Source organism: Oncorhynchus clarkii, chromosome 23 (assembly GCF_045791955.1).
Source record: "Oncorhynchus clarkii lewisi isolate Uvic-CL-2024 chromosome 23, UVic_Ocla_1.0, whole genome shotgun sequence".
NCBI classification, from domain to species: Eukaryota; Metazoa; Chordata; class Actinopteri; order Salmoniformes; family Salmonidae; genus Oncorhynchus; species Oncorhynchus clarkii.
The window spans coordinates 54,824,742-54,851,360 of NC_092169.1; the positions used below are offsets into that span (position 1 = coordinate 54,824,742).

The following is a 26,619-nucleotide window of genomic DNA, read 5'->3' on the forward strand; positions in this document are numbered from 1 at the left end:
CTTACCCTGCCCACCTGTCCAGCTTCTTGATGTGTCTCCCCTCGTATGGGAACCGTGTGGTCCTCCTGTAGCTAGGTCCATGACTGGTTCTGTTCTCTGTTTACTGTAGCTAGGTCCATGGCTGGTTCTGTTCCCTGTTTACTGTAGCTAGGTCCATGGCTGGTTCTGTTCTCTGTTTACTGTAGCTAGGTCCATGGCTGGTTCTGTTCTCTGTTTACTGTAGCTAGGTCCATGGCTGGATCTTTTCTCTGTTTACTGTAGCTAGGTCCATGGCTGGTTCTGTTCTCTGTTTACTGTACTATAGCTAGGTCCATGGCTGGTTCTGTTCTCTGTTTACTGTACTATAGCTAGGTCCATGGCTGGTTCTGTTCTCTGTTTACTGTAGCTAGGTCCATGACTGGTTCTGTTCCCTGTTTACTGTACTATAGCTAGGTCCATGGCTGGTTCTGTTCTCTGTTTACTGTAGCTAGGTCCATGACTGGTTCTGTTCTCTGTTTACTGTAGCTAGGTCCATGGCTGGTTCTGTTCTCTGTTTACTGTAGCTAGGTCCATGGCTGGTTCTGTTCTCTGTTTACTGTAGCTAGGTCCATGGCTGGTTCTGTTCTCTGTTTACTGTACTATAGCTAGGTCCATGGCTGGTTCTGTTCTCTTTTTACTGTACTATAGCTAGGTCCATGGCTGGTTCTGTTCTCTGTTTACTGTAGCTAGGTCCATGGCTGGTTCTGTTTCCTGTTTACTGTAGCTAGGTCCATGGCTGGTTCTGTTCTCTGTTTACTGTAGCTAGGTCCATGGCTGGTTCTGTTCCCTGTTTACTGTAGCTAGGTCCATGGCTGGTTCTGTTCTGTTTACTGTAGCTAGGTCCATGGCTGGATCTGTTCTCTGTTTACTGTAGCTAGGTCCATGGCTGGTTCTGTTCCCTGTTTACTGTACAGTAGCTAGGTCCATTGCTGCTTTGTCTATATATTATCTCTGTAGTAAGAAAAGTGAAAAGAGGTGACTGACTATGTTGAGGTGCGAGGTGACTATGTTGAGGTGGATGGTGACTGACTACGTTGAGGTAGATGGTGACTGACTACGTTGAGGTAGATGGTGACTGACTACGTTGAGGTGGATGGTGACTGACTACGTTGAGGTGGATGGTGACTGACTACGTTGAGGTGGATGGTGACTGACTACGTTGAGGTGGATGGTGACTGACTACGTTGAGGTGGATGGTGACTGACTACGTTGAGGTGGATGGTGACTGACTACGTTGAGGTGGATGGTGACTGACTACGTTGAGGTGGATGGTGACTGACTACGTTGAGGTGGATGGTGACTGACTACGTTGAGGTGGATGGTGACTGACTACGTTGAGGTGGATGGTGACTGACTACGTTGAGGTGGATGGTGACTGACTACGTTGAGGTGGATGGTGACTGACTACGTTGAGGTGGATGGTGACTGACTACGTTGAGGTGGATGGTGACTGACTACGTTGAGGTGGATGGTGACTGACTACGTTGAGGTGGATGGTGACTGACTACGTTGAGGTGGATGGTGACTGACTACGTTGAGGTGGATGGTGACTGACTTCGTTGAGGTGGATGGTGACTGACTTCGTTGAGGTGGATGGTGACTGACTACGTTGAGGTGGATGGTGACTGACTACGTTGAAGTGGATGGTGACTGACTTCGTTGAGGTGGATGGTGACTGACTACGTTGAGGTGGATGGTGACTGACTACGTTGAGGTGGATGGTGACTGACTACGTTGAGGTGGATGGTGACTGACTACGTTGAGGTGGATGGTGACTGACTACGTTGAGGTGGATGGTGACTGACTACGTTGAGGTGGATGGTGACTGACTACGTTGAGGTGGATGGTGACTGACTTCGTTGAGGTGGATGGTGACTGACTACGTTGAGGTGGATGGTGACTGACTACGTTGAGGTGGATGGTGACTGACTACGTTGAGGTGGATGGTGACTGACTACGTTGAGGTGGATGGTGACTGACTACGTTGAGGTGGATGGTGACTGACTACGTTGAGGTGGATGGTGACTGACTACGTTGAGGTGGATGGTGACTGACTACGTTGAGGTGGATGGTGACTGACTACGTTGAGGTGGATGGTGACTGACTACGTTGAGGTGGATGGTGACTGACTACGTTGAGGTGGATGGTGACTGACTACGTTGAGGTGGATGGTGACTGACTTCGTTGAGGTGGATGGTGACTGACTTCGTTGAGGTGGATGGTGACTGACTACGTTGAGGTGGATGGTGACTGACTACGTTGAGGTGGATGGTGACTGACTATGTTGAGGTGGATGGTGACTGACTACGTTGAGGTGGATGGTGACTGACTACGTTGAGGTGGATGGTGACTGACTACGTTGAGGTGGATGGTGACTGACTACGTTGAGGTGGATGGTGACTGACTACGTTGAGGTGGATGGTGACTGACTACGTTGAGGTGGATGGTGACTGACTTCGTTGAGGTGGATGGTGACTGACTACGTTGAGGTGGATGGTGACTGACTACGTTGAGGTGGATGGTGACTGACTACGTTGAGGTGGATGGTGACTGACTACGTTGAGGTGGATGGTGACTGACTACGTTGAGGTGGATGGTGACTGACTACGTTGAGGTGGATGGTGACTGACTTCGTTGAGGTGGATGGTGACTGACTACGTTGAGGTGGATGGTGACTGACTACGTTGAGGTGGATGGTGACTGACTTCGTTGAGGTGGATGGTGACTGACTACGTTGAGGTGGATGGTGACTGACTACGTTGAGGTGGATGGTGACTGACTACGTTGAGGTGGATGGTGACTGACTACGTTGAGGTGGATGGTGACTGACTACGTTGAGGTGGATGGTGACTGACTACGTTGAGGTGGATGGTGACTGACTACGTTGAGGTGGATGGTGACTGACTTCGTTGAGGTGGATGGTGACTGACTTCGTTGAGGTGGATGGTGACTGACTACGTTGAGGTGGATGGTGACTGACTACGTTGAGGTGGATGGTGACTGACTACGTTGAGGTGGATGGTGACTGACTACGTTGAGGTGGATGGTGACTGACTACGTTGAGGTGGATGGTGACTGACTACGTTGAGGTGGATGGTGACTGACTACGTTGAGGTGGATGGTGACTGACTACGTTGAGGTGGGTGGTGACTGACTACGTTGAGGTGGGTGGTGACTGACTACGTTGAGGTGGATGGTGACTGACTACGTTGAGGTGGATGGTGACTGACTACGTTGAGGTGGATGGTGACTGACTACGTTGAGGTGGATGGTGACTGACTACGTTGAGGTGGATGGTGACTGACTACGTTGAGGTGGATGGTGACTGACTACGTTGAGGTGGATGGTGACTGACTTCGTTGAGGTGGATGGTGAGGGGCGAGACGGGGGCAGCAAGGGGCGGAGACCCGGGGACCTGAACAACCTCGGGGACCTGAACAACCTCGGGGATGTGAACAACCTCTGGGACGTGAACAACCTCTGGGACGTGAACAACCTCGGGGACGCGAACAACCTCGGGGACGTGAACAACCTCGGGGACGTGAACAACCTCTGGGACGTGAACAACCTCTGGGACGCGATCAACCTCGGGGACGCGATCAACCTCGGGGACGCGATCAACCTCTGGGACGCGAACAACCTCTGGGACGCGAACAACCTCTGGGACGCGAACAACCTCTGGGACGCGAACAACCTCGGAGACGCGAACAACCTCTGGGACGCGAACAACCTCTGGGACGCGAACAACCTCGGGGACGCGAACAACCTCGGGGACGCGAACAACCTCTGGGACGCGAACAACCTCGGAGACGCGAACAACCTCTGGGACGCGAACAACCTCGGGGACGCGAACAACCTCTGGGACGCAAACAACCTCGCCAGAGGGGAAATTTTATCCCGTGTCGATGCAAAAATAAATTTCCTCTGGGACGCGAACAACCTCTGGGACGCGAACAACCTCTGGGACGCGAACAACCTCGGAGACGCGAACAACCTCTGGGACGCGAACAACCTCGGGGACGCGAACAACCTCTGGGACGCGAACAACCTCTGGGACGCGAACAACCTCTGGGACGCGAACAACCTCGCCAGAGGGGAAATTTTATCCCGTGTCGATGCAAAAATAAATTTCCTCTGGGACGCGAACAACCTCGCCAGAGGGGAAATTTTATCCCGTGTCGATGCAAAAATAAATTTCCTCTGGGACGCGAACAACCTTTGGGACGCGAACAACCTCTGGGACGCGAACAACCTCTGGGACGCGAACAACCTCGGAGACGCGAACAACCTCTGGGACGCGAACAACCTCTGGGACGCGAACAACCTCTGGGACGCGAACAACCTCTGGGACGCGAACAACCTCTGGGACGCGAACAACCTCGGGGACGCGAACAACCTCGCCAGAGGGGAAATTTTATCCCGTGTCGATGCAAAAATAAAGTGGCAAAGTGAGAGGGATGGTATTTCATTACTGCCAAGCACAAAACAACTGGGGCTCTTATGGGCTCTGAGGCCCCTGGATCTGACACTTCTATGCACCGCAGTGTGTGTGTGTGTGTGTGTGTGTGTGTGTGTGTGTGTGTGTGTGTGTGTGTGTGTGTGTGTGTGTGTGAGAGAGAGAGTAGGAATGAGGCCTGTCAATTCAAATATTGCTGGCATTCATTCATGTTTCTTCTCTTCTTCTTCTTGTGTGATAACCTTTGACCTTTCTCCATATTCAGTAGGTCATGTCATTAACAGCAGAGTTTGACCTTTAGGAGCTGATTGACCTGCCACTCCAGAGGACAATGGGTCCCGACAATCTTTTATTTGATTTTGAAGTAATAGCACTTTCAATTATTAGCCTTTTTGAGTTCCTATATTTCCCTGTTCCATTGTCCTGGTTCAATATAGTCGTCAGAAATGACGTCCTTTGTGGAAGTCAATGAAGTGGCATTAAAACCCTTTCCTGCAGTGGCGTGAAACAGGGTCACGCATGACGTTTTTTGGAGGTCTCAAAACTGTTCCAATTCCCCAGAAAAATAAATCAATGAACGGAGAAAAAAATTATACCTTTTTAGTAGGTGAATGTGCACCTCCGTTTATGTTTCCCTGATGCACAATAGAGAAGCCAATGTAAGGAGGAAGTCGTGACGCAGCTCTGTGGTTACTCTAGACGACTTGTTATCCATGGACAGGAAATTAAAGAGACAAGGGAATCACTGAGGCTGTGTGACCCAAATGGCACCCTGTCACCTACATAGTGCACTACGGGTGCGTTCTATAGGGAATAGGGTAGCCAATTGGGATGTGGCCTAATAGTATAAGTTTTCCCTTTATCTACAGTGATGCGATTTGAGCTCTTGTATTCATTTAATTGAGCCTTTCATTAAATGAGGTCCTTAACCCTCAGCTCACAATGAGAGTCGGTGAGGGGAGCAAGTCAGTGTCCTAAATGTTCTCCATTCCCTAAATATGTGTATATTTCACTTTTATTTCACTAGGAAAGTCGGTTAAGAACAAATTCTTATTTACAATGACGGCCTACCAAAAGGCCTCCTGCGGGGACTGGGGCCTGGGATTAAAATAATAAATACAATATATATATATATATATATATATATATAAATACATATATAAATACATATATAAATACATCATGCCTTTCTTTCGACCACTATGTAGGTGATAGGGGGCCATTTTGGACATGCGTTGTTACACAGATTGAACACCAACTGTACAGTGACCTACACAAATAAATAATAACACCTGGAAGGACGTCTGAGGAAGTGGTAATGTGGCTTCCTGGAAATTAGCATTTGATTCCATTCCATTGGTGGCTGTCAGGCTGGGCGTGGCTGTCAGGCCTCACGTGGCTGTCAGGCCTCACGTGGCTGTCAGGCCTCACGTGGCTGTCAGGCCTCACGTGGCTGTCAGGCCTCACGTGGCTGTCAGGCCTCACGTGGCTGTCAGGCCTCACGTGGCTGTCAGGCCTCACGTGGCAGCTGAGCGGACTTGAAGGCAGTTTCTTTCAGACCCGTCTCTGCATTAATGCACTGTTCTATTGTTCCGTGGAATGAGTAGAACCCGGAACATAACATTTAGAACACTAGAAGGTATTTTAGTTCCTAGACTCGTTACACAGAGGGAACTGTTCCCAATGAACTTGATTCATTCTCAATGCCTTGAGAAGAAATAGCAGTCGCACGTCATTATGGAGAAGTGGCGTGCTCTTGACCATGAATGGACTTTGTCCTCTTATGGTTTCTGTTTAAACTCTTAAACTCCTCCTCCTGATTGAAAAACTGTGCATTTACAGAAATATAACTAGATAGTAGGAGAGGAGCCAGGGAGGAGGTATCCTCTGTAGGGGACTAGAAGGAGAGGAGGCAAGGAGGAGGTATCCTCTGTAGGGGACTAGAAGGAGAGGAGTCAGGGAGGTGGTATCCTCTGTAGGGGACTATAAGAAGAGGAGGCAGGGAGGAGGTATCCTCTGTAGGGGACTAGAAGGAAAGGAGGCAGGGAGGAGGTATCCTCTATAGGGGACTAGAAGGAGAGGAGGCAGGGAGGAGGTATCCTCTGTAGGGGACTAGAAGGAGAGGAGGCAGGGAGGAGGTATCCTCTGTAGGGGACTAGAAGGAGAGGAGTCAGGGAGGGGGTATCCTCTGTAGGGGACTAGAAGGAGAGGAGGCAGGGAGGAGGTACCCTCTGTAGGGGACTAGAAGGAGAGGAGGCAGGGAGGAGGTATCCTCTGTAGGGGACTAGAAGGAGAGGAGGAGGGAGGAGGTATCCTCTATAGGGGACTAGAAGGAGAGGAGGCAGGGAGGAGGTATCCTCTGTAGGGGACTAGAAGGAGAGGAGTCAGGGAGGTGGTATCCTCTGTAGGGGACTAGAAGGAGAGGAGGCAGGGAGGAGGTATCCTCTGTAGGGGACTAGAAGGAGAGGAGGAGGGAGGAGGTATCCTCTGTAGGGGACTGATGAATGGATGCTTGTGCTAATCTGGGTGGGCAGGGCTGTTACAGAGGAACTCTGAGTGGCCTTTTTACCTCAGCAACCCTGGTGCCTGCTAATTGAGTCCATATGTCCAGGAGCAGACATACAGGTCCTCTCAGTCCACATACTAGGTCCTCTCAGTCCACATACTAAGTCCTCTCAGCAGACATGCAGAGCCTCTCAGTCCACATACTAGGTCCTCTCAGTCCACATACTAGGTCCTCTCAGTCCACATACTAGGTCCTCTCAGTCCACATACTAGGTCCTCTCAGTCCACATACTAGGTTCTCTCAGTCCACATACTAGGTCCTCTGAGTCCACATACTAGGTCCTCTCAGTCCACATACTAGGTCCTCTCAGTCCACATACTAGGTCCTCTCAGCAGACATACAAGTCCTCTCAGTCCACATACTAGGTCCTCTCAGTCCACATACTAGGTTCTCTCAGTCCACATACTAGGTCCTCTCAGTCCACATACTAGGTCCTCTCAGTCCACATACTAGGTCCTCTCAGTCCACATACTAGGTCCTCTCAGCAGACATACAAGTCCTCTCAGTCCACATACAGGTCCTCTCAGTCCACATACTAGGTCCTCTCAGTCCACATACTAGGTCCTCTCAGTCCACATACTAGGTCCTCTCAGTCCAAATACTAGGTCCTCTCAGTCCACATACTAGGTCCTCTCAGCAGACCTGAGTTTAAAATCTATTTGAAATTCTAATACTTGAAAGATTTACTGCCTGGAGTGCCAGATGGAAGGGTTTATTTTAGTCTGCCTGGAGTGCCAGATGGGCGGGGTTTAGTTTAGTTTGCCTGGAGTGCCAGATAGACGGGGTTTATTTTAGTCTGCCTGGAGTGCCAGATGGGCGGGGTTTAGTTTAGTCTGCCTGGAGTGCCAGATGGACGGGGTTTAGTTTCGTCTGCCTGGAGTGCCAGATGGACAGGGTTTATTTTAGTCTGCCTGGAGTGCCAGATGGGCGGGGTTTAGTTTAGTCTGCCTGGAGTGCCAGATGGACGGGGTTTAGTTTAGTCTGCCTGGAGTGCCAGATGGGTGGAGGTTTAGTTTAATCAGCCTGGAGTGCCAGATGGGCGGGGTTTAGTTTAGTCTGCCTGGAGTGCCAGATGGGCGGGGTTTAGTTTAGTCTGCCTGGAGTGCCAGATGGACGGGGTTTAGTTTCGTCTGCCTGGAGTGCCAGATGGACGGGGTTTAGTTTAGTCTGCCTGTAGTGCCAGATGGACGGGGTTTAGTTTCGTCTGCCTGGAGTGCCAGATGGACGGGGTTTAGTTTAGTCTGCCTGGAGTGCCAGATGGACGGGGTTTAGTTTAGTCTGCCTGGAGTGCCAGATGGACGGGGTTTATTTTAGTCTGCCTGGAGTGCCAGATGGACGGGGGTTTATTTTAGTCTGCCTGGAGTGCCAGATGGGCAGGGTTTATTTTAGTCTGCTTGGAGTGCCAGATGGGCGGGGTTTAGTTTAGTCTGCCTGGAGTGCCAGATGGACGGGGTTTAGTTTAGTCTGCCTGGAGTGCCAGATGGACGGGGTTTATTTTAGTCTGCCTGGAGTGCCAGATGGGCGGGGTTTATTTTAGTCTGCCTGGAGTGCCAGATGGGCGGGGTTTAGTTTAGTCTGCCTGGAGTGCCAGATGGACGGGGTTTAGTTTAGTCTGCCTGGAGTGCCAGATGGACGGGGTTTATTTTAGTCTGCCTGGAGTGCCAGATGGGCGGGGTTTAGTTTAGTCTGCCTGGAGTGCCAGATGGACGGGGTTTAGTTTCGTCTGCCTGGAGTGCCAGATGGACGGTGTTTATTTTAGTCTGCCTGGAGTGCCAGATGGACGGGGTTTAGTTTAGTCTGCCTGGAGTGCTAGATGGGCAGGGTTTAGTTTAGTCTGCCTGGAGTGCCAGATGGACGGGGTTTATTTTAGTCTGCCTGGAGTGCCAGATGGACGGGGTTTAGTTTAGTCTGCCTGGAGTGCCAGATGGGCGGGGTTTAGTTTAGTCTGCCTGGAGTGCCAGATGGGCGGGGTTTAGTTTAGTCTGCCTGGAGTGCCAGATGGGCGGAGTTTAGTTTAGTCTGCCTGGAGTGCCAGATGGGCAGGGTTTAGTTTAGTCTGCCTGGAGTGCCAGATGGACGGGGTTTAGTTTAGTCTGCCTGGAGTGCCAGATGGGCAGGGTTTGCAGTTTTCTATTGGTTCCATCTCACCAGGCAAGCTCAATCGAGCCAAGATGAAGTATTAGAATCCAGATCTAATACTACTGTAGTCTCTCTCTCTCTCTGTCCTTATTAGAAAGGCAGGGGAAGGGGAATGCTTCAACTTCTGACTGCCTCTGTTCAAACAGCTGGTATGTGTCCCACTGGCACCATATTCTCTATATATGACTTTAGACTAGAACTCTATGGACCCTGGTTATAACCAGGAGTACCTATTCTCTTTATAGGGCCCTGGTTATAACCAGGAGTACCTATTCCCTTTATAGGGCCCTGGTTATAACCAGGAGTATATATTCCCTTTATAGGGCCCTGGTTATAACCAGGAGTATATATTCCCTTTATAGGGCCCTGGTTATAACCAGGAGTATATATTCCCTTTATAGGGCCCTGGTTATAACCAGGAGCACATATTCCCTTTATAGGGCCCTGGTTATAACCAGGAGTATATATTCCCTTTATAGGGCCCTGGTTATAACCAGGAGTATATATTCCCTTTATAGGGCCCTGGTTATAACCAGGAGTATATATTCCCTTTATAGGGCCCTGGTTATAACCAGGAGTATATATTCCCTTTATAGGGCCCTGGTTATAACCAGGAGTATATATTCCCTTTATAGGGCCCTGGTTATAACCAGGAGTATATATTCCCTTTATAGGGCCCTGGTTATAACCAGGAGCACCTATTCCGTTTTTATAGAGCACTACTTTATAAAGGGAATAGGTGCTCCTGGTCATTAAAAGTGAACTTCAAGTATAATTTTAGTACCTTCTGCTCATTAATTCAACTTGAACCTTTGTCATTAATCCTCGATGGACAATGAAACAACTCAGCAATTAGTGAGACACACAGCTTTAAATAAAGAGCAGGCTGTAAGGGTTTTCTTCCGCTGAAGGAGAGGAGGACCAAAATGCAGCGTGGTTAGTGTTCAACATCTTTAATATAGACGATAACCGAGAACACTACAAAAATACAAAACAACAAATGTGAAAACCGAAACAGTCCTGTGTGGTGCAATGACACTAAGACAGAAGACAAACCACCCACAAAACCCAACACAAAACAGGCTACCTAAATATGGTTCCCAATCAGAGACAATGACTAACACCTGCCTCTGAGAATCATATCAGGCCAAGCAACAAACCCAACATAGAAACACACAACATAGAATGCCCACTCAGCTCACGTCCTGACCAATACTAAAACAAAGAAAACACAAAAGAACTGTGGTCAGAACGTGACACAGACTCTTTCCACACCACCCATATTTTAACCCCAGCAGTGTCCCCTCCCATATTTTAACCCCAGCAGTGTCCCCTCCCATATTTTAACCCCAGCAGTGTCCCCTCCCATATTTTAACCCCAGCAGTGTCCCCTCCCATATTTTAACCCCAGCAGTGTCCCCTCCCATATTTTAACCCCAGCAGTGTCCCCTCCCATATTTTAACCCCAGCAGTGTCCCCTCCCATATTTTAACCCCAGCAGTGTCCCCTCCCATATTTTAACCCCAGCAGTGTCCCCTCCCATATTTTAACCCCAGCAGTGTCCCCTCCCATATTTTAACCCCAGCAGTGTCCCCTCCCATATTTTAACCCCAGCAGTGTCACCTCCCTTATTTTAACCCCAGCAGTGTCACTTCCCATATTTTAACCCCAGCAGTGTCACTTCCCATATTTGAACCCCAGCAGTGTCACCTCCCATATTTTAAACCTAGCAGTGTCACCTCCCATATTTTAAACCTAGCAGTGTCACCTCCCATATTTTAAACCCAGCAGTGTCACCACCCTCAACTTAATGAATCACACACTTTTCAATTGATTGGGATTAGTTACTGTGCCAGTTTACAGATCAGCGTGCGTGCGTGTGTGTGTGTGTGTGCTCGCGCTCCTTTGTTTAGTAAGCCGGGGTTAGGGTTGCCCTCTTCTAACGAGCTGTGCTCTGTCCTTCGCTGTGAGGAGGGGAGGGGGACATGCCTGAAGGGGATTACCAGAGACCCTCTGGTTCCATCCCACACGGCGCCCAAATTCCCTACATAGTGCCCTACTTTGACCTGGGCCCGCAGTGCACTATGTAGGGAACAGGGTGATCTATAGAATGGAGCCCTGTGTGAGAAAGGAAAGACCTCTCTGTGTACTAGTGCCAGCCCAGTGTACTAGTGCCAGCCCAGTGTACTAGTGCCAGCCCAGTGTACTAGTGCCAGCCCAGTGTACTGGTGCCAGCCCAGTGTACTAGTGCTAGCCCAGTGTACTAGTGCTAGCCCAGTGTACTAGTGCTAGCCCAGTGTACTAGTGCCAGCCCAGTGTACTAGTGCCAGCCCAGTGTGTACTAGTGCTAGCCCAGTGTACTAGTGCCAGCCCAGTGTGTACTAGTGCTAGCCCAGTGTACTAGTGCCAGCCCAGTGTGTACTAGTGCCAGCCCAGTGTACTAGTGCCAGCCCAGTGTACTAGTGCCAGCCCAGTGTGCTAGTGCCAGCCCAGTGTGCTAGTGCCAGCCCAGTGTACTAGTGCCAGCCTAGTGTACTAGTGCCAGCCCAGTGTACTAGTGCCAGCCCAGTGTACTAGTGCCAGCCTAGTGTACTAGTGCCAGCCCAGTGTGTACTAGTGCTAGCCCAGCTCTGGGGTTTAACAGAGAAACTGATCCTCTTTAACGTCAACTGTTTAAGAGGTTACGGACCCTTGCTCAATCGCAGTTCCGCTACTGTAATACAACAACTGTATACTGTAAACACTGTTATTAGGGTTGCTGTAATCCAGTTGTGCTGTAGAATTATCCTTCTTCATAGCACACCCAGTGGAGAGACTAGAGTTCAAAGGTCAGCACCTCAACTTTCTACTATCAGTAATGTGTGTTATCTCTGTTTCTAGTAAATCCAGTCCATGTGGATTAATGGACTGGTATAAGCATTAGCTCTCACAACAGTCGTTGGGTGTGTCCCAAATGACCCTCTAGTCTTTATATAGTGTATATAGGGGATAGGGTGCAGTTTGGGACATAAACCAGGAGCAGTTAAGCATTCAGAGTTATAAGGTGGACTTGAGCCTCTCCCTTTCTCAGAGTCTCTGTTATTACTCTCTAGTCCTATCTGTGGGAGCCACATGGGGTTCTCTGTATGACTGAGGTTATGTGGATACTAGGGATGACTTGAGGACTCTGACTCTGACTGACTGACTCTGACTGACTGACTGACTGACTAACTGACTAACTCTGACGGACTGACTGAATAACTGACTGGCTGACTAACTGACTGACTCACTCTGACTGACTGACTGACTGAAGACTGACTGACTCACTGACTGACTGACTCTGACTAAATGACTAACTGACTCTGACTGACTGAAAACTGACTGACTGACTGACTCTGACGGACTGACTGACTCTGACTGACTGACTGACGGACTGACTCTGATGGACTGACTGACTCTGACTGACTGACTCTGACTGACTGACTGACTCTGACTGACTGACTCTGATGGACTGACTGACTCTGATGGACTGACTGACTCTGACGGACTGACTGACTCTGACGGACTGACTGACTGACTCTGACTGACTGACTCTGACGGACTGACTGACTGACTCTGACTGACTGACTCTGACTACTCCACATCTTCATCCTAGTGTTTCTCCATCGTCATCCGCTGGCGTTTCTCTACTCTGTTACATGATCCACAGATGGAGTGAGTTGATGGAGTGAGTTGATCCACAGATGGAGTGAGTTGATGGAGTGAGTTGATCCACAGATTGAGTGAGTTGATGGCTTGACGCCTGTCTCTGTCTGCTGTCAGGTACATTGGGATTTGGCTGATGTCAACATGACGGAACATTTTAATGCTTTTTAAAACAACAACACGTCAGCTCCTAATTGACAGATGACTTCCTGTTTTTAATTCAATGCACATTTAGGGTTTTTATGGTGTGATGTGTTGTCCTCGAGGAGCATGCAGAAAACGTCTGTCTGTTGTATGGGAGGAGGTGTCAAGAAGTGTGCAGTCACAGCTGATCTTTGTGTGTGTGTGCTGTGCAGGTGTGTGTGTGTGCTGTGCAGGTGTGTGTGTGTGTGCTGTGCAGGTGTGTGTGCTGTGCAGGTGTGTGTGTGTGCTGTGCAGGTGTGTGTGTGTGCTGTGCAGGTGTGTGTGTGTGTGTGTGCTGTGCAGGTGTGTGTGTGTGTGTGTGTGTGTGTGTGTGTGTGTGTGTGTCTCTGTCTATCTGGAGCACACGTGTCTGCCAGGAATGGGCTCTGTGTTATATTCAGACTGAAGAGAGAGTTGCGAGGAGGGTGAGCACGCTGAACTAGTGTTGCCTCAGAGCCTTCTGGGAAGGCAAGGTGCACAGGGGGATCAGGGTCCTGTTCAATAGGCACCAAACGGAGGAGAACACACTGAAATAGGAAGAGGGACTTCCTGGGTCATGTTCATTAGTGCACACTGTAGCAAACCATAGAAAATGGTATTCAGTTGCAAATTAGCACTTCTTAAGTTCAGGTTGTCCCTACCCATTTTGTTTTGTTTTCTTCCGTTTAGTTTCTAATGAAAAAGTTTTTGCTACGCTGTGCACTAATGAATATGGGCCTCACACGGTTCTCAGATAGACGGACAGAATTCACGTGTTGCCCGGTTAGATCAGTTGTCAGAAGAGACCAGAGGAGAGGAGAGGAGACGAGACCAGAGGAGAGGAGAGGAGAGGAGACGAGACCAAAGGAGTGGAGAGGAGAGGAGAGGAGAGGAGAGGAGAGGAGACGAGAGGAGAGGAGAGGGGACCAGAGGAAAGGAAAGGAGAGGAGAGGGGACCAGAGGAGAGGAGAGGAAAGGAGAGGAGAGGGGACCAGAGGAGAGGAGAGGAAAGGAGAGGAGAGGGGACCAGAGGAGAGGAGAGGAAAGGAGAGGAGAGGGGACCAGAGGAGAGGAGAGGAAAGGAGAGGAGAGGGGACCAGAGCAGAGGAGAGGAAAGGAGAGGAGAGGAAAGGAGGGGAGAGGGGACCAAAGGAGAGGAGAGGGGAGGAGAGGAGAGGGGACCAGAGGAGAGGAGGGGGGACAAGAGCAGAGGAGAGGAAAGGAGAGGAGAGGGGACCAGAGGAGAGGAGAGGGGACCAGAGCAGAGGAGAGGACAGGAGAGGAGAGGAAAGGAGAGACGAGGAGAGGGGAGGAGAGGAGAGGAGAGGGAACCAGAGGAGAGGAGAGGGTACCAGAGCAGAGGAAAGGAGAGGGGACCAGAGGAGAGGAGAGGAGAGGAGAGGAGAGGGGACCAGAGGAGAGGAGAGGAGAGGGGACCAGAGGAGAGGAGAGGGGACCAGAGCAGAGGAGAGGAAAGGAGAGGATAGGGGACCAGAGGAGAGGAGAGGAGAGGGGAGGAGAGGAGAGGGGACCAGAGGAGAGGAGAGGGGACCAGAGCAGAGGAAAGGAGAGGGGACCAGAGGAGAGGAGGTGGGACCAGAGCAGAGGAGAGGAAAGGAGAGGAGAGGGGACCAGAGGAGAGGAGAGGAGAGGAGAGGGGACCAGAGGAGAGGAGAGGAGAGGAAAGGAGAGGCGAGGGGAGGAGAGGAGAGGGGACCAGAGCAGAGGAGAGGAGAGGGTACCAGAGCAGAGGAGAGGGGACCAGAGGAGAGGAGAAGGATGCATCTACATTATGTTTTTAAAATATGACATGCCTTTATTATGTTATGCGCCGGCCACCGACGTCTGCACAACGTTTAACAACCTCAGTCTGACGTCCCAAATGGCACCCTATTCCCTTGATATAGTTACTCGGTCTTAGTTCATCTTGTCACAAGTAGGCCACTATATAGGGAATAGGGTTCAATTTGGGACAGAACCTCGGAACACTGTGATCTCTCGCTTTTCCCGCCCCTGTTTGGGAGTGGACAGGAAGTACCACTGACTCCTTCACGGAGGCGGTGTCTTTCCCGCCCCTGTTTGGGAATGGACAGGAAGTACCACTGACTCCTTCACGGAGGCGGTGTCTTTCCCGCCCCTGTTTGGGAATGGACAGGAAGTACCACTGACTCCTTCACGGTGTCTTTCCCGCCCCTGTTTGGGAATGGACAGGAAGTACCACTGACTCCTTCACGGTGTCTATCCCGCCCCTGTTTGGGAATGGACAGGAAGTACCAGTGACTCTTTCACGGAGGCGGTGTCTATAGGTGTTTATTTCCACCAGTCCACCTGTTTATTATCTGTTGACATTGTAAAAGGACCAGTTTTCTTTAGCCCCAATGCGCCATAGAATGTTTCTTAGTTTGTCCTTATACAGTTAGTGTGACCTTTTTTAAATTGCAATTCATTTAATTTCGCAACATTTTCTATCAGACCCCAAACACACCTCATTCTGGCAGTTACAAATATTAATTATCATGTCGTCTTAATACATTCTGCTTTCTGCTCAGACTGCTGATGCTACAGGGAGCTAGCCTCAAACTCCCTCCTGTCCCTCCTCACTCCTCTACCCCCCTCCTCACCCCTCAACTCCCTCCTGTCCCCCCTTTCCCCTCTACCCCCCTACTCACCCCTCAACTCCTTCCTGTCCCTCCTCACCACACAGAAGCATTAGTACTCTGTTCCAGGGTTAGCTCACCCCTCTACCCCCCCCCAACCCCCCTCCAACCTTGCCACTACAAACACTCTGAAGCATTAGTACTCCGTTCCAGGGTTAGCTCAAGGCCCAAAGCAATCAAAGCTTCACATTAAAAACCTTTGTTCTTGACATTGACTAATGGGGCTACATCCCAAATGGCTCCCTATATAGTCCACGGTTTTTCACCATAATCCCTATGGGCCCTGGTAAAAGAAGCAGTGCATTAAATAGGGAATAGGGTGCAGTTTGGGATGAAACCGCTGCTAGAAGAGTCTTGTCAGCAGATACCATGGTGCCAGTAACCAGTTATTGAAAAAGGACCCCATTATCAAGGTTACTCAGCGTAGAGAGAGAACGAGGTAAATGATTGTCATTGGATTCCGTCTGATGTTTGTTTTCTTCAGTTCACTTCCTGATTGCTAGGTTAGGCTTTTCAGTTAGACATAAAGTTGGAGAGTGGAGAACGAGTAAAAATGAATGCCCACTTTGATACTGCACCAAACGGAGGAGAACACACTGAAATAGGAAGAGGGACTTCCTGGGTCATGTTCATTAGTGCACACCGTAGCAACCCGTAGCAAATAGTATTCCGTTGTAAATTAGCGCTTCTTAAGTTCAGGTTGTCCCTACCCGTTTCTGTTTTCTTCCATTTAGTTTTAATGAATACGGGACCTCGACATCCGGCCTGGCTGCCAAGTGGGTTGGTCTATGCCCTCCATGGCTGCACGCCTGCCCAGTCATGTGAAATCCATAGATTAGGGCCTAATGAATTTATTTTAATAGACTGATTTCCTTATAAAACTGTGACTCAGTATTTTAGAAATGGTTTCATGTTGTGTTTATATTTTTGCTAGACACCCCATTTTCATATATTTCTATAGGTTTTAAATTAGATTTGAATCAAAACTGTAACTCGGCCACTAAGGAACATTCACTGTCCTCATGGTAAACAACTCCAGTGTAGATTTGGCCCTGTGTTTTAGGTTATTGTCGTGCTGAAAGGTGAATTCATCTCCCTGTGTCTGGTGGAAAGAAGGCTGAACTAGGTTTTCCTCTAGGATTTGCCTGTACTTAGTGCCATTCTGTTTATTTTTTTTATCCTGAAAAACGATGACAAGCATACCCATAACATGATGCAGCCACCACTATGCTTGAAAATATGGAGAGTGGTACTCATGTTCTGTGAAAATTCAATACATTACTAACACTTTGTATTCAGGACAGAAAGTGAATTGCTTTACCACATTTTGTGCAGTAGTACTTTAGTGCCTTGTTGCAAACAGGATGCATGTTTTGGAATATTTGTATTCTGTACAGGCTTCCTTCTTTTCACTCTGTCATTTAGGTTAGTATTGTGGAGTAACTACAATGTTGTTAAATCCATCCTCAGTTTTCTCCCGTCACAGCCATTAAACTCTGTAACTGTTTTAAAGTCACCATTGGCCTCATGGTGAAACCCCTGAGCGGTTTCCTTCCTCTCCTGCAACTGAGTTAGGAAGGACGCCTCTAACTTTGTAGTGACTGGGTGTATTGATACACCATCCAAAGTGTAATGAATAAGGTTGGCTTTTTACCCCAGTTTACCCCAAAATTGACCCGTGTTACATTTAGTCCCACTCTCCCCTATTCACTCACAGCAAATTGCAAAGTGGTAACATGTTAACCATGCCGCTGCTAAAAAGTCTGGCTTTAAAATTACGCAGTTTGCGCATATTTAGGAGTTGCGAAATAACCAAAGTAGGAATGGAAAGCTGGGATCTACCTTTTTTTTAAACAATGGCCATTAAAACTGCAGTTTTCCCTGCGATTGGAAATGCACCTCGGGAGGAATATTTATCTCGCATAGAACACATGTAACAGTATAACTTTAGACCGTCCCCTCGCCCATACCCGGGCTCGAACCAGGGACCCTCTGCACACATCAACAACAGTCACCCCACAAAGCATCGTTACCCATCGCTCCACAAAAGCCGCGGCGCTTGCAGGGCAAGGGGAACCACTACTTCAAGGTCTCAGAGCAAGTGACGTCACCGATTGAAACGCTATTTAGCACGCACCGCCGCTAACTAAGCTAGCCGTTTCACATCCGTTACACTAGCACCACCGCTAACTAGCTAGCCGTTTCACATCCGTTACACTAGCATCACCGCTAACTAAGTTAGCCGTTTCACATCCGTTACACTAGCACCACCGCTAACTAGCTAGCCGTTTCACATCCGTTACACTAGCACCACCGCTAACTAAGCTAGCCGCTACACATCCGTTACACTAGCACCACCGCTAACTAGTTAGCCGTTTCACATCCGTTACACTAGCACCACCGCTAACTAGTTAGCCGTTTCACATCCGTTACACACACACAACAACAAGCCGGCAAGGTAGATCAACTATTTATTAGAATATAGTGTTGTCTGATTTCTCTGTTCATTACTCGTTTTGTTGGCAGAGGAAAAGTATATTCTAGCATCTTCAAAGTGCGCCTCGGCAGAAATCATTTTTCATGTTCCATGTTTATTTGCCGTGATGGCAATCATTTAGATTTGATGAGTCAGAAACACTGCTGTGCACAGTCCTGGGTTCCCTGAAAATCATAGCAAATCATTTAGATTTGATGAGTCGGAAACACTGCTGTGCACAGTCCTGGGTTCCCTGAAAATCATAGCAAATCATTTAGATGTTTGATGAGTCGGAAACACTGCTGTGCACAGTCCTGGATTCCCTGAAAATCATAGCAAATCATTTCTTTGTCCTATGAAGTGTGGAAAACGTTGGTATTGTTAGCCCTCATTTGCTCACCCATTATTTCTGAAGGTTAAATGTCAACCGAGACCGAGATGGTATAAATGATATCCCAGGAGTCATTAGTGCGTAGAGAGGTATTGAATGGTTGGCTACAGTTCTAGCCTATTAGAGAAGACATACCTGACCTTTTGTCTGCTCTATGTGGTTACCTGGCTATTAAGGCCCGGTTGAAAGGGTTGCATTTACTCTCACCAGGCTGTGCTGTGTTCATGCTTGGCCAAACAGACACCACGGAAAATAATGATAATACACTATAGTACTGAGAAGGCACTATATTTACTGTGTGTGATCTGATTCCCGATGAATTGAACCCATGACCTTCACGTTGCTAGTGACACAGTGTTTACCGATCGGACCACACCCATAATAATGACTTCTCTTTTCCCATGATTCCCCCTGATCAGAAGTAGGTGAGATATGTCTAGAGGTCAGTCATTATATTATTTATCTAGTTAAGAACAAATCTTATTTACAATGACGGCCTAGGAACAGTGGGTTAACTGGTCTAGGAACAGTGGGTTAACTGGTCTAGGAACAGTGGGTTAACTGGTCTAGGAACAGTGGGTTAACTTGTCTAGGAACAGTGGGTTAACTGCCTGTTCAGGGGCAGAACGACAGATTTCTTTTTTACCTTGTTCTGAGATTAGATTTTTACCTTGCTCAGGGATTCGATCTAGCAACCTTTTGGTTACTGGCCCAACGCTCTAACCACTAGGCTACCTGCCTCCCCAATCTCATAGTAGTCTGATCCACAACATGAATTAAAGGAATAGTTCACCTAAAATAAAGTCTTGTTTCTTCTGCACCTTGTATTAGTTACCGTTGTAGTGAGGACGCTGTTGTTCACTTGAACTAAAACAACTTTTAAATGTTTTTATGGTTACAGTTCTCATCCTTTGGTGTGGAGGGCCCTTTTTAAAAAAATAATGACTCTCCTCTTTCCGTGATTCCCCTGCAGATTAAAAGTGGTAAGAGTGAGAAGGAGGTGCAGCAGCTGCATCTGAAGAGTGTCCAGTATCTGGAGCGTTACATGTACCTGATCCTCTTCAACAGCTACCTGCATCTGGAGAAGAAAAACTCCTGGCAACGATCCTTCACCACCTGGATGCAACAGGTTGGTGGGCCTCCCGTTCATTCACACAGCACAACTCACAGGGGAATAACGTAGCTGGCCTAGAATAGAAGAGACTGGATGCAACAGGTTGGTGGGCCTCCCGTTCATTCACACAGCACAACTCACAGGGGAATAACGTAGCTGGCCTAGAATAGAAGAGACTGGATGCAACAGGTTGGTGGGCCTCCCGTTCATTCACACAGCACAACTCAGAGGGGAATAACGTAGCTGGCCTAGAATAGAAGAGACTGGATGCAACAGGTTGGTGGGCCTCCCGTTCATTCACACAGCACAACTCACAGGGGAATAACGGAGCTGGCCTAGAATAGAAGAGACTGGATGCAACAGGTTGGTGGGCCTCCCGTTCATTTACACAGCACAACTCACAGGGGAATAACGTAGCTGGCTTAGAATAGAAGAGACTGGATGCAACAGGTTGGTGGGCCTCCCGTTCATTCACACAGCACAACTCACAGGGGAATAACGGAGCTGGCCTAGAATAGAAGAGACTGGATGCAACAGGTTGGTGGGCCTCCCGTTCATTCACACAGCACAACTCACAGTGGAATAACGTAGCTGGCCTAGAATAGAAGAGACTGGATGCAACAGGTTGGTGGGCCTCCCGTTCATTCACACAGCACAACTCACAGGGGAATAACGTAGCTGGCCTAGAATAGAAGAGACTGGATGCAACAGGTTGGTGGGCCTCCCGTTCATTCACACAGCACAACTCACAGTGGAATAACGTAGCTGGCCTAGAATAGAAGAGACTGGATGCAACAGGTTGGTGGGCCTCCCGTTCATTCACACAGCACAACTCACAGGGGAATAACGTAGCTGGCCTAGAATAGAAGAGACTGGACTAGACTGGCCTAGAATAGAAGAGACTGGATGCAACAGGTTGGTGGGCCTCCCGTTCATTCACACAGCACAACTCACAGGGGAATAACGGAGCTGGCCTAGAATAGAAGAGACTGGACTAGACTGGGCTGGAATAGAATAGAATAGATCTTCATTGGGTTGGCCTCCTATTCACACAGCAGAACAGTAGAAACACTGACCCAATGGTAAATTCTGACCCATAATGAGGTCATATAATTACATTCATCATTACTACAGAGCTGGGGTGAATTAGAATAGAATACATCTTCATTGGGTTGGCCTCCCATTCACACAGCAGAACAGTAGAAACACTGACCCAATGGTAAATTCTGACCCATAATGAGGTCATATAATTACATTCATCATTACTACAGAGCTGGGGTGAATTATAGTTCATTTCAGTCAATTCAGGAACTAAACTGAAATATCAATTCCAAATACATTTTCCCCCCATTTTGCTTTTCCATGGGGGAAAAAAAAGATGCTTTTCAAATAAGAAAATTGCTTTTCAATGAGGGAAAATTCAACGTAACCCAGTCACATTCATCAACTAAATAGGTGAACTAAATGTACTTTTATCTTAATTTTTAAAAAATAAAATAAGATATGATCCAACATCAACGGCCAGTTATTACTGTTTTTGTATAATGTTGTATTATTATATCCAGTTGTCAGATTTCCTCGTTTCGGTTTCTTTGACCTCTACCGGTCCAATGAAATCTCAGAATAATGCTGCTGTGGCTTATGAAGGAAAAGGACCCCGTCAGCCCTTTTCTGTGCAGTGAGGAAACATGTGGCAGGTTTCCAGACCCAGGCTATCTGATATCTGATCCACGGCACATACAACCAACCCCCCTCTGCACCCCTCGCTCCTCCTCACAGACTGACACATTCATCAATTTCAGCAGCTTCATACAAGGCCAGCTGAGAATCAATTCCAGCAGATTCATACAAGGCCAGCTGAGAATCAATTCCAGCAGATTCATACAAGGCCAGCTGAGAATCAATTCCAGCAGATTCATACAAGGCCAGCTGAGAATCAATTCCAGCAGATTCATACAAGGCCAGCTGAGAATCAATTCCAGCAGATTCATACAAGGCCAGCTGAGAATCAATTCCAGCAGCTTCATACAAGGCCAGCTGAGAATCAATTTCAGCAGCTTCGTACAAGGCCAGCTGAGAATCAATTCCAGCAGCTTCGTACAAGGCCAGCTGAGAATCAATTTCAGCAGCTTCATACAAGGCCAGCTGAGAATCAATCAATCTATTCAGAAAATGGAGCTACTGCCTTCATTCTATTCACAAGTGTGTAGAAAGCAACAGGTTGTATCCCAAATAGCGTAAACCTAAACTAGGGCTGAAGGAAGAGGCTGAGGAATGGTAAACTAGGACTGAAGGAAGAGGCTGAGGAATGGTAAACTAGGGCTGAAGGAAGAGGCTGAGGAATGGTAAACTAGGGCTGAAGGAAGAGGCTGAGGAATGGTAAACTAGGGCTGAAGGAAGAGGCTGAGGAATGGTAAACTAGGGCTGAATGAAGAGGCTGGGGAATGGTAAACTAGGGCTGAAGTTAGAGGCTGAGGAATGGTAAACTAGGGCTGAAGGAAGAGGCTGAGGAATGGTAAACTAGGGCTGAAGGAAAAGGCTGAGGAATGGTAAACTAGGACTGAAGGAAGATGCTGAGGAATGGTAAACTAGGACTGAAGGAAGAGGCTGAGGAATGGTAAACTAGGGCTGAAGGAAGAGGCTGAGGAATGGTAAACTAGGGCTGAAGGAAGAGGCTGGGGAATGGTAAACTAGGGCTGAAGTTAGAGGCTGAGGAATGGTAAACTAGGGCTGAAGGAAAAGGCTGAGGAATGGTAAACTAGGACTGAAGGAAGAGGCTGAGGAATGGTAAACTAGGGCTCTAGTGTTCTAGAGGGAATAGGGGGCTGTTTGCGACATGGTCAGGTTTGGAAATTGTCTGTTTGTAGTGTTCTAGAGGGAATAGATGGCCGTTTGGGACACGGTCAGGCTGGTCAGGTTTTGAAAGTATCTGTTTGTAGTGTTCTAGAGGGAATAGGGGGCTGTTTGTAGTGTTCTAGAGGGAATAGGGGGCTGTTTGGGACACGGTCAGGTTTTGAAAGTGTCTGTTTGTAGTGTTCTAGAAGCGTTTTGGAGGAGGTAGAGTAAAACATGACATATTGATTCATCTACAGTTCCAATATGTTAACACTAAGACGGCTGGTTTAGCTGTACGGTTGGTACGACTACACCGCCTCTGAATGCATCCCAAATGGCACCCTAGTACCATAGGGCTCTGGTCAAAAGTAGTGCACTGTAAACCTGGGGCGGCAAGTAGCCTAGTGGCTAGAGCATTGGGCCAGTAACCGAAAGGTTGCTAGATTGAATCCCTGAGCTGACAAGGTAAAAATCTGTTGTTCTGCCCCTGAACAAGGCACTGTTCCCCGGTAGGCCGTTATTGAAAATTAGAATTTGTTCTTAACTGACTTTTTTATTTTTTTTTACTTCACCTTTATTTAACCTTTATTTCACCTTTATTTAACCAGAACAAGTTGTCCTTTACAACTGCGACCTGGCCAAGGCAAAGCAAAGGAGTGCGACACAAACAACAACACAGAGTTACACATGGAATAGACAAGCGTACAGTCAATAACACAATAGAAAAATCTATATACTGTGTGTGCAAATGAGGTAAGATAAGGGAGGTAAGGCAATAAATAGGCCGTGGTGGCTGAGTAATTACAATATAGCAATTAAACACTGGAGTCATAGATGTTCAGAAGATGAATGAAACCTTGGATTCCATTGCTCTTACTCCAAAAGCAAAGCAATGAGAATAGAGCTTTTGCCATTTTTACCTGTGCCATGTTTTAATAGTTAGTTTTATTTCGTTTTTTAAATTGTACAGTAGAGATACTGGGGTGCAAAGACGCAAAAAAACGAAATAAATAACAATATGGGGATGAGGTAGTTGGATGGGCTATAAAACAGATTTAACTAGACTTGCTTAGTTAAATAAACAATATCAGGTTCCATTTAGGCTGAAGATGCACATGAATCTACCATTACAATATGTTAGACTAAGATCGGTGATTTAGTCGTAGGTATTACTGTCCTTACCTTCACCATCCTCCTGTTATAAACAGTGGAGCAGCAGCAGTAACAACCCAAAAGGGGATCCAACTTTAAAACATCCTAATGTTAATATGACCGTACACATTGCTCTGTTCTCCGCCCCCTGTTCCTCCTGTCCCTGAGCTAGAATAAACCGATTTGAACAGATCCTTCGTTCCACTATAAAAACATTGAATTCCAAAAATAGACCGGAACAATTGCTCCATGATAACAATGACGGAGAAATCAGACTCGAGGTACAGTCAAGGCGGAACAACATGGTTGTAGACGGAATTGCAGAATCCCCACATGAGACCTGGACAGAGTCTGAGGACAAAGTGAGGTAAAGGATCTGAGAAATAGAAGCTGGACCACAGGAAGATTGAGGTGGAGTGCGCCCACAGGACTGGAAAACCCACCACTGGCTCAAGTGACAGGCCCAGACCGATAGTGGTCAAGTTCCTGAGGTTCAAGGACAAGGTAGTTGTTCTGGAAAGGGCCAAGAAGCCGAGAGGAACGTACAGTGCATTTTGGAAAGTATTCAGACACCTTGACTTTTTCCACATTTTGTTATGTTACAGCCTTATTCTAAAATGGATTAAATTACATTCCATTCTAAAATGGATTGAATAGTTTTTTCTACACACAATACTGCATAATGACAAAGCGAAAACAGGTTTTTAGATTATTTTTTGCAAATTTTTTGCAAAAAAAAACAAAAAAAACATACCTTATTTACATAACTATTCAGACCCTTTGCTATGAGACTTGAAATTGAGCTCAGGTGCTTCCTGTTTCCATTGATCATCCTTGAGATGTTTCTACAACTTGATTGGAGTTCACCTGTGGTAAATGATATTGATTGGACAAGATTTGGAAAGGCACACACCTGTTTATATTTGACAGTGCATGTCAGAGCAAAGACCAAGCCATGAGGTCGAAGGAATTGTCCATAGAGCTCAGAGACGGTGTCGATTGTGTCGAGGCACAGATCTGGGGAAGGGTACCAAAAAGTGTCTACAGCATTGAAGGTCCCCAAGAAGTGGCCTCCATCATTCTTAAATGGAAGAAGTTGAAACCATCAAGAGCTGGCCGCCCAGCCAAACTGAGGCTAGGGTTCACCTTTCAACAGGACAATGACCATAAGCACACAGCCAAGACAATGCAGGAATGGCTTCTGGACAAGTCTCTGAATGTCCTCGAGTGGCCCAGCCAGAGCCCGGACTTGAACCTGATCAAAGCTTGATGAGGAAAAAAACAAACAATGTAATACATTTTAGAATAAGGCTTAACTATATATATGTTTATATATATATATATAACCGGTACAAGTTACCTTCAGACAATCCTGTGACAACCATCATGTTTATGAGTCTCATCTTTCCACCGTTCGATCCCACAGAAGACAGATTTTCGGGATGTCTAATGGTCTGACAAACTGCTGTAGCTCGTGAGAGTACGTGGTGCAGACACAGATCCTCTCCACGTCACCTAGTAGGAGTGGCCTGCTAGATAGGATGCAGTCTAGGAGTGTGTGCAGAGCCTGAAGCGCCCGAGAGGGTGGAGAGAAGGAAAAAAATGGTGTCCACTCACTACTGTAAGTCGCTCTGGATAAGAGCGTCTGCTAAATGATGTAAAAATAATAATAATACCCGAAAATTGGTCAGAGTGTTTTGTAAAGAAAAGGACGAATGGATGCCTGTCTAGTGTTTTGCATTAGGGGTTGAGTGTTGATTTCTTGAGGAGGGGAGCGACCCAGGCCATTCTGAAGTGAGGGGACACAGCCAGTGGTCAGGGAGGAGTTGATGAGGGAAGAGGGGAATGGGAGAAGGTCACCAGAGATGGTCTGGAGAAGGGAGGATGGGATGGGGTTGAGCGGGAAGGTTGTCTGGCAGCCAACCTCACTAGTCGCAGGATATCATCTGGAGAGAGAGGGGAGAAAGAGGTCAAGGAGTAGGGTAGTTGTGTGTGAGTGGGACCAGTGGACTCAATAGGCTGAGTGAATGAGGAGCGGATGTTATAAACCTTCTTTTCAAAGTGGTTGACAAAATCATCCGCAGAGAGAGAGGGAGGGGATGGAAGATTACGGAGGGAGGAGAAGGTGGAAAGAGTTTCCTAGGGTTAGAGGCAGAAGCTTAAAATGTAGAGTGATATAATGTGGCTTTAGCAGTGGATACACAGGAAGAGAAGGTAGAGAGGAGGGAGTGAAAGGATAATAGGTATTTTAGAAGTTTAGTTTTCCTCCATTTTCGTCAACTGCCTGCAGTCCTGTTCTGTAAGCTCGCAATGAGTCACTCAGCCACGGAGCAGGAGGGGAGCAACTCGGGCCATTCTGAAGTGAGGGGACACCGCCAGTGGTCAGGGAGGAGTTGTTGAGGGAAGTCTCCAGAGATGGTCGGCCGAGCCGACCAGGAGGAAAGGGGACATTGCGAGTCATAGGATGCGGAAAGATTAGTAGACAAACAGCCTCTAGGGACTGGGAAAGAGTGAGAACTGAAGAGACAAGGAGGGGAAAGATTAGTAGACAAACAGCCTCTAGGGACTGGGAAAGAGTGAGAACAGAAGAGACAAAGAGGGGAAAGAAAGAGTTGGAAAGAAATTAATCGAAGGCAGACGTTAGGAGGTTGAACCGCCCAGTACGAAGAACGGTGAGCCATCGTCAAGAAATTAAATTATCAAGGTGTCAAGCTCATTGAGGAACTCTCTAAGGGCACCTGGTGGGTGATAGATGACAATAATGTTAAGCTTGAGTGGACAAGAGACAGTGACAGCATGGAACTCAAATGAGGAGATGGACAGGTGAGGAGGGAGAGAAGAGAAAATCTCCAGTTAGTAGAAATGAGTCGCCCTGTTCCACCACCGCCACGATCAGATGTTCTCAGACTAGGAGAGAAAACGTAGTCAGATGGAGAGAGAGCAGCTGGAGTAGCAGTGTTCTCTGGGGT

The 26,619-nt window shown here is 47.7% G+C and overlaps 1 protein-coding gene across 3 annotated transcripts in view; it reads left to right on the plus strand.

Moving 5' to 3' along the window:
- LOC139381850 (phosphatase domain containing paladin 1a) overlaps positions 1 to 26,619 on the plus strand; it is a 149,391-nt gene that overhangs the window by 109,756 nt on the left and 13,016 nt on the right. For all 3 annotated transcript variants that reach the window (XR_011628584.1, XM_071125665.1, XM_071125664.1), the window contains exon 19: positions 19,523 to 19,678. Coding sequence is in view for 2 of the 3 variants with exons in the window: in XM_071125665.1 (XP_070981766.1) it covers positions 19,523 to 19,678 (156 nt within the window). In the remaining variant the exon portion in view is untranslated. The remainder of the gene's footprint in view (positions 1 to 19,522; positions 19,679 to 26,619) is intronic.